Source organism: Salvelinus sp. IW2-2015, linkage group LG1 (genome assembly GCF_002910315.2).
Source record: "Salvelinus sp. IW2-2015 linkage group LG1, ASM291031v2, whole genome shotgun sequence".
Classification (NCBI taxonomy): Eukaryota; Metazoa; Chordata; class Actinopteri; order Salmoniformes; family Salmonidae; genus Salvelinus; species Salvelinus sp. IW2-2015.
The window spans coordinates 24,279,220-24,286,920 of NC_036838.1; the positions used below are offsets into that span (position 1 = coordinate 24,279,220).

At 45.4% G+C, this 7,701-nt stretch overlaps 1 protein-coding gene across 1 annotated transcript in view; it reads left to right on the forward strand.

Annotated features, from left to right (window-relative positions):
- LOC111962608 (dihydropyridine-sensitive L-type skeletal muscle calcium channel subunit alpha-1-like) overlaps positions 1–2,967 on the forward strand; it is a 32,796-nt gene extending 29,829 nt beyond the window's left edge. The window contains 11 exon segments of the mRNA XM_023985861.2: positions 275–402; positions 531–627; positions 739–841; positions 946–1,047; positions 1,156–1,286; positions 1,443–1,521; positions 1,524–1,564; positions 1,667–1,744; positions 1,914–2,059; positions 2,183–2,375; positions 2,533–2,967. Coding sequence (XP_023841629.2) covers positions 275–402; positions 531–627; positions 739–841; positions 946–1,047; positions 1,156–1,286; positions 1,443–1,521; positions 1,524–1,564; positions 1,667–1,744; positions 1,914–2,059; positions 2,183–2,375; positions 2,533–2,760 — 1,326 coding nt within the window. The 3' untranslated portion in view covers positions 2,761–2,967.
- The last annotated feature ends 4,734 nt before the right edge of the window (positions 2,968–7,701 follow it).

Consider the following 7,701-nt stretch of genomic DNA (forward strand, 5'->3'; position numbering starts at 1 on the left):
GTGTGTGTGTGTGTGCATGTGTGTGTGTGTGTGTGTGTGTGTTGTGTGTGTGTGTGTGTGTGTGTGTGTGTGTGTGTGTGTTGTGTATGCTGTGTGTTGTGTGTGTGTGTGTGTGTGTGTGTGGTGTGTGTGTGTGTGTGTGTGTGTGTGTGTTTGTGTGTGTGTGTGACACACACACACACACACACACACACACACACACACACACACACACACACACACACACACACACACACACACACACACACACATATGATGCTGTTGTCCTCCACAGATCATCAACCTGTTTGTGGCGGTCATCATGGACAACTTTGACTACCTTACACGTGATTGGTCCATCCTGGGTCCTCATCACCTGGACGAGTTCAGGAAGATCTGGGCAGAGTACGACCCAGAGGCCATGTAAGTCTGTTTTTCTGTTTCTTTTTTATAACCCCTTATAAAAATATATGATCAGTCTTTTCAATTCGTTTTTTTATACTCTCAATGTATTACTGCTGTTAGCTGTTGTTTCCCTTCCTGTCCTGCAGGGGGCGTATTAAGCACCTGGACGTGGTGACTCTGCTGCGTAGGATRCAGCCTCCTCTGGGTTTTGGAAAGTTCTGCCCCCATAGAGTAGCCTGCAAGGTGAGAGATACAGGAGGGAATCTGTTCATTTATTGTATGTGTTAATTTAACATATCTATTTATGCAGCAGACACCTTTTTTTAATGATATCTTTATTGATTCTGCCTGCAGAGACTGGTGTCCATGAACATGCCACTCAACAGTGACGGAACGGTCACCTTTAACGCTACGCTGTTCGCACTGGTCAGGACCGGGCTGAAGATCAAGACTGAAGGTGTGTGTGTTTCAGTCAATTACAGAGTACTGTAGTCAGTGACTGGTCCAATTGAAAGTGTTGTATTAATATCCCCGCCTCACTGTTGCTATCTCATTGGTCAGGCAACTTTGAGAAGGCCAATGAGGAGCTGAGGGCCATCATCAAGAAGATCTGGAAACGCACCAGTATGAAGCTGCTGGACCAGGTCATCCCACCAATCGGAGGTGAGTTCAAACATCCTATCGTAATCCTCAACTTTATAGTCCAACAACAAGTAGTTCATTCTAATTTGCTGCCATGTTCTTATGGGTGTGTGTGTGTGTGTGTGTCAGATGATGAGGTGACCGTGGGGAAGTTCTACGCCACCTTCCTGATCCAGGACTACTTCAGGAAGTTGAAGAAGAGACAGGAGGAGTACTATGGCTTCCGACCCACCAAGAATAACGCCAAGAACGAGATACAGGTGAGACCTTAGCCACGTCAGAATTTGATAATTGCATACCTTCTAGTTGTCCTAATGACGTGTAATATAAATGTCATCTAGACTTTTTATGAATGATCTAGTCTTAATTGGTATACCCTCACCATATCTCTCTCTCTCTCTATCCCTCTCTTCCAGGCAGGTCTGAGGAGCATTGAGGAGGAGGCGGCTCCAGAGCTGCAGAGAGCCATCTCCGGAGACCTGATGAACGAGAATGGATAGAGCCATGGGAGGACGCGAGCAGAGGAGGTATCTTCAGGGTAAAAGGAGGGAGTGGGGGGGAAAGAGAGGAGAGAGGACAAGTTGAGGGTGAGAATTAAAACTCCCCTCTATTGTGAAATGTTGTTCCTTTCTTCCTCCAGCGGGCGGGCGGTCTGTTTGGGAACCACGTTGATTCCTTCACCATGGAGGAAGGAACCCGTAACCCTAACGCTACACAGGTCATCATTTCATAATTTCAACCATTTCAGTATTAACACTTACAGTATGTAACCTTCTTCGGACTCAAAGTGCTTTACATGGTATGGACCCTGAGTTTTTCCAGATCATGTCGACAGGAAAAACTCCTGTCCCGATGGAGGTAACTCACCTGTCTGTGTCTCCATGCAGGTGACCAGCCAGCGGCCCCTGCAGATGAGCAGATCAGACGACGGGGAGGCTACCAGTTCACCTGCCTACCATGCAAACGAGGASTTCTTCCCCTCAACGCCTAACAAAACCAACAACAACAATGTCAACAACAATGCCGGGGAGAGGTGAGTGTGTGTGTGAGTGGTCATTTTTTGTGTGTTTTGTGTGTTTGTTTTCCTTAGCTGAGAGGTCACACTACACAGTAATAAAGCAGGTGGATAACAAGCTGATTCTTTGTCCTTCTGTAGCTTTTCTTATGGGACATATGACCGGGTTCAGGTCTATACCATCTCAACCAGCAGAAGTTCCCCAGACAGAGACTGGCAGCTGCAGACAGTAGCTGGACCCAGGCAGGACGCTGAGACCCACAGAGAGCCCCTCAGCCCCCAGCAGGCCCAGGCCCAGGGCCCAGACAGCGCCTTCGATACACTTATACAGGAGGTGAGTGGAGAGACCAGGCACTGCATTTCGTACATACTGAATTCATATTGTATTAATGACATTGACATGGAACACTCGTCAYAACTCATTTTGAATCAGACACTTACAGTTATTCTCTCTCGCTCTCCTCTCTCCTCATGTCTTTCACCTCTGTTAGGTCTTGATAAACGGGGGGTTGGAGAGCTTGGCCAGGGACCCTCGTTTTGTGTCGGTGACGAAACYGGAAATGGCTGAAGCGTTGAACTTTGACCCTGTGGACATGGAAAGTTCCGCCACTGAGCTTATGAATGGTCGCAGAGGGAGCGTTGCCACACCTCCAATCAGGCCCCCTCGCAGATCACAGAGAAAGGCCAACCAATCAACAACACCCAGGGATGTTGTGTAGGCCAATAGGCCTGTCTTGCGTAGCACCGCAGTATGTCATCGAGTGACATCACGTGCTGAGGCATAAATGCCAGATTCTACAAATAGGACAGTCCTTACTGCAGGGTTTCCCAACTGGTGGCCCGTGGGATGAATTTAGCCCATAGGTGGTTTTATTTGACCCCCCAAGTTGTTTTTGCAAAAAAAAACATATATATCTATATATATATATATATACAGTGGGGCAAAAAAGTATTTAGTCAGCTACCAATTGTGCAAGTTCTCCCACTTAAAAAGATGAGAAAGGCCTGTAATTTTCATCATAGACACACATGACACACATGACACACATGACAGACAAAAATGAGAAGAAAAAATCCAGAAAATGACATTGTAGGATTTTTTAATTTTTTAAAATTTTACCCCCTTTCTCCCCAATTTTCGTGGTATCCAATCGCTAGTAATACTATCTTGTCTCATCGCTACAACTCCCGTACGGTCTCGGGAGAGACGAAGGTCGAGAAGCCATGCGTCCTCCGAAGCACAACCCAACCAAGCCGCACTGCTTTCTTACACACAGCGCACCTCCAACCCGGAAGCCAGCCGCACCAATGTGTCGGAGGAAAACACCGTGCACCTGGCGCCCTTGTTAGCGCACTGCCCACCCGCCCGCCACAGGAGTCGCGGAGCGCGATGAGACAAGGATATCCCTACGGCCAAACCCCCCTCCCTAACCCGGACGACGCTGGGCCAATTGTGCGTCGCCCACGGACCTCCCGGTCGCGCCAGCTGCCCAACCCAGGACTCTGGTGGCGCAGCTAGCGCTGCGATGGCAGTGCCCTAGACCACTGCGCCACCCGGAGGCCCCCACATTCTTTAAGAGGCTCCTCTGTCCTCCACTCTTACCTGTATTAAGGCACCTGTTTGAACTTGTTATCAGATATAAAAGACACCTGTCCACAACCTCAAACAGTCACACTCCAAACTCCACTATGGCCAAGACCAAAGAGCTGTCAAAGCGACACCATAGAAACAAAATTGTAGACCTGCACCAGGCGCGAAGACTGAATCTGCAATAGGTAAGCAGCTGGTTTGAAGAAAATCAACTGTGGAGCAATTATTAGGAAATGGAAGACATACAAAGACCACTGTAATCTCCCTCGATCTGGGGCTCCACGCCAAGATCTCACCCCGTGGGTCAAAATGATCACAAGAACGGTTGAGCAAAAATCCCAGAACCACACGGGGCGACTAGTGATGACCTGCAGAGAGCTGGACCAAATAACAAAGCCTACCATCAGTAACACACTACGCCGCCAGGACTCAAATCCTGCCCCAGTTTGCCAGACGTGTCCGCCCGCTTGCTAGAGAGCATTTGGATGATCCAGAAGAAGATTGGGAGAATGTCATATGGTCAGATGAAACCAAAATATAACTTTTTGGTAAAAACTCAACTCTTCGTGTTTGGAGGACAAAGAATGCTGAGTTGCATCCAAAGAACACCATACCTACTGTGAAGCATTGGGTGGAAACATCATGCTTTGGGGCTGGTTTTTCTGCAAAGGACCAGGACGACTGATCCGTGTAAAGGAAAGAATGAATGGGCCATGTATCGTGAGATTTTGAGTGAAAACCTCCTTCCATCAGCAAGGCATTGAAGATGAAACGTTGCTGGGTTCTTTCAGCATGACAATGATCCCAAACAACACCCCGGGCAACGAAGGAGTGGCTTCGTAAAAGCATTTCAAGGTCCTGGAGTGGCCTAGCCAGTCTCCAGATCTCAACCCTATAGAAAATCTTTGGAGGGAGTTGAAAGTCCGTGTTGCCCAGCAACAGCCCCAAAACATCACTGCTCTAGAGGAGATCTGCATGGAGGAATGGGCCAAAATACCAGCAACAGTGTGTGAAAACCTTGTGAAGACTTACAGAAAACGTTGACCTCTGTCATTGCCAACAAAGGGTATATAACAAAGTATTGAGATAAACTTTTGTTATTGACCAATACTTATTTCCACCATATTTGCCAAATAAATTCATTAAAAATCCTACAATGTGTATTTCTGGATTTTTTTTTCTCATTTTGTCTGTCATAGTTGAAGTACCTATGATAAAATTACAGGCCTCTCTCATCTTTTAAATGGGAGAACTTGCCACAATTGGTGGCTGACTAAATACTTTTTTGCCCCTGATATATAGGATATTTGAATTTCCATGTTGGATATAAAAGTTTGTAAAAACACTAGGAAATCAGCCTCATGTGATTTAATTTTGAAATTTAAGTATTCTCACGCATAATAGGAGAACACACTGATCGTATTCAAATGTAAGCAAGGTTTGAAATGATTATGCTTTAGTCAAATATGATATCTGTTTTGCTTCTTGCAGTCAAATTGCAGTCTACAAATGATTTGTAATTATGTTCCGTCCCCCCGACCATCACTCAAGAAAAAATCGTCATGAGGCCGAATCAAATCAATCAAATCAAGGTTATTTTATATACCCCTTCGATCAGTAATATCTAAAAAAAAAAAAAACAGCAACAATGCAGTGTGAGAAGCATGGTGGCTAGCAAAAACTCCCAAAAGGCCAAAACCGAAGGAAGAAACCGTAGAAGGAACAGGCTATGAGGGATGGCCAGTCCTCTTCTGGCTGTGCTGGGTGGAGATTATAACAGAACTATGCCAAGATGTTCAAAATGTTCATAATTGACAAGCATGGTCCAATAATAATCATGAATAATTTTCAGTTGGCTTTTCATAGCCGATCATCAAGAGTTGAAAAAAGCAGGTCCGGAGCAGGTGGCGGTTCCATAACCGCAGGCAGAACAGCTGAAACTGGAATAGCAGCAAGGCCAGGGTGACTGGGGACAGCAAGGGCCAATCAACTCCTTATTGGGTGCCTTCATAGCGAGTGATATCATCTGATTGGTTAAGCAGGCTTTATGAATCCACTGTTGTGGTGATATTCTGACTTTGGATGATTTCTCTCTTGGTTGATAMAAAGACTTTCCCCGGGAGAGAGCAGACTTACGATATGTGAACATATCTTTACCATGTTATGTTCACAGAACAGACTACTGTTCGGACTTACGTTGAGTTCAGGTGAACATCCCGTCGTCCCGATTAAACAAGTTCTCGAGTCTCAATTTAAGGAAGTTTTGCTTGTATAAAATGTCGGCCCTGTTTGGAAAAATAACGTCTTTCCCTCCATCTTTGAAGTAATCACTAATGCACCTGTAGTTGGGTAGGTACTGAATACGGTTGTGTCAGTGATTAGCTCAAAGAGGAAGGGAAGGTTGTGTTTTCTAAGTATTCTTGCAGGGTCAGGAKGTTACTTTTCAGGGGGCATTCTTTGAATTCTGTCATGATGACAAGGCAAGACATAGCTGGGTCAGGATGTCTCTGGGCTGGATCATGTATACGGTGTCCATATTAGGACCATCTCAGGATGTAAGCTGTATTGACAAAGCTAACGTGCATGTTCAAGATACACACACATTCTGTACAGATCTCCACATATCAACATGTATTCACAATACCTGGARTTTTTTWAAACTGTAAATCCTATATCTCAAACATGTACATCATCTCCAGCACGGAGAGGATGACCATGTAGTGTAACATGGGAGAAAAGCCTTGTGGTGTAGYGTAGTCACTAGCTGGCCATGCTACTGTAGAATGGACTAAAGTGCAGATAAGWMGATGTGGTTAAAGATGAGGTTAGGATGAAGAGTAAGGTTAGAGTCAATGGTTGGGATTGTATTTGTGGATAGCGAGCAGTGTGTATGAGATATGGACAATTTATGGTGTAGTATACCAAGGGTRTAAAGTCCTCTCTGTAGATGGCATTTTGTCCTATTTTCTTTTTGAGGTAGAGCGATTTGGTTGAAACCTACTTATTATGGAAATTGATTGTTAGATTATTTATAAAGAATGTTAATTGTTGTACCTGTAACTACCCCCCCGCCCCCTCCCCAACTAAATAAATAAGAAATAAAACAATTTGGTACAAAAAAATTCATTCATTGTTTAAGTATTTAAAGTGACTATCTGCAGTTCAAACAATAACAGAGCAGCAACCTCACCACTTTTGGTAAACAACTGAGGGATGGGGCTGGAGAAATGTAACCACTCTCAAATTCATAGACAGAACTATGGATGAGAGGGGATACCTAGTAAATTGTGCAACTAAATGCATTCACCCGAAATGTGTCTTTGGCATTTAACCCAACCCCTCTGAATCAGAGAGGTGCAGGGGCTGCCTCAATCAACATTGTTGGGGGTTAAATGCCTTGCTCAAGGGCAGAATTGCAGATTTTTTTCACCTTGCTCGCTTTGGGATTCGAAACAGCTGTCACGATCGTCTTCGGGTGAAAGAGAGGAGGACCAAGGCGCAGCGTGGTGAATGTTCATGATGTTGAATTGTAATGATTTATCCAACTGAACAGAACACTGACAAAATACAAAAAACAAAACGACGTGAACAGACCTGAACTTGACAACATAAAACATGAACGCACGAACAGGAACAAACGAACGAACGAAACGAAACGAAACAGTACCGTGTGGCGAACAAACACAGACACAGCAACAATCACCCACAAACAAACAGTGAGAACAGCCTACCTTAATATGGTTCTCAATCAGAGGAAAGTTGGCACGAGTGACAAGTCCAGATCCCAAAGGACTTCTATCCAACGTAGTAACCCTTATGGGGTCACTATAGAGGTTCAGAAGGACCCATTCTCCTTCGCCCAGACTCCATCCATGAAGTTACCTGCGGCTCCAGAGTCTACCAAGGTTGAAGAGAAAACTCGTGGTTGTCCCAGGAAAGGGTAACTGGAATGAGCAGGCGGGAGTTGGATGGATGGGAGGAGGTTATGTTTTCCCGTTACAGTCCTCCCAGGCCTGCACGGGAGAGTACGTTCCCTGGAGCCCGGGACACGTGGAGCGGAAATGGCCCG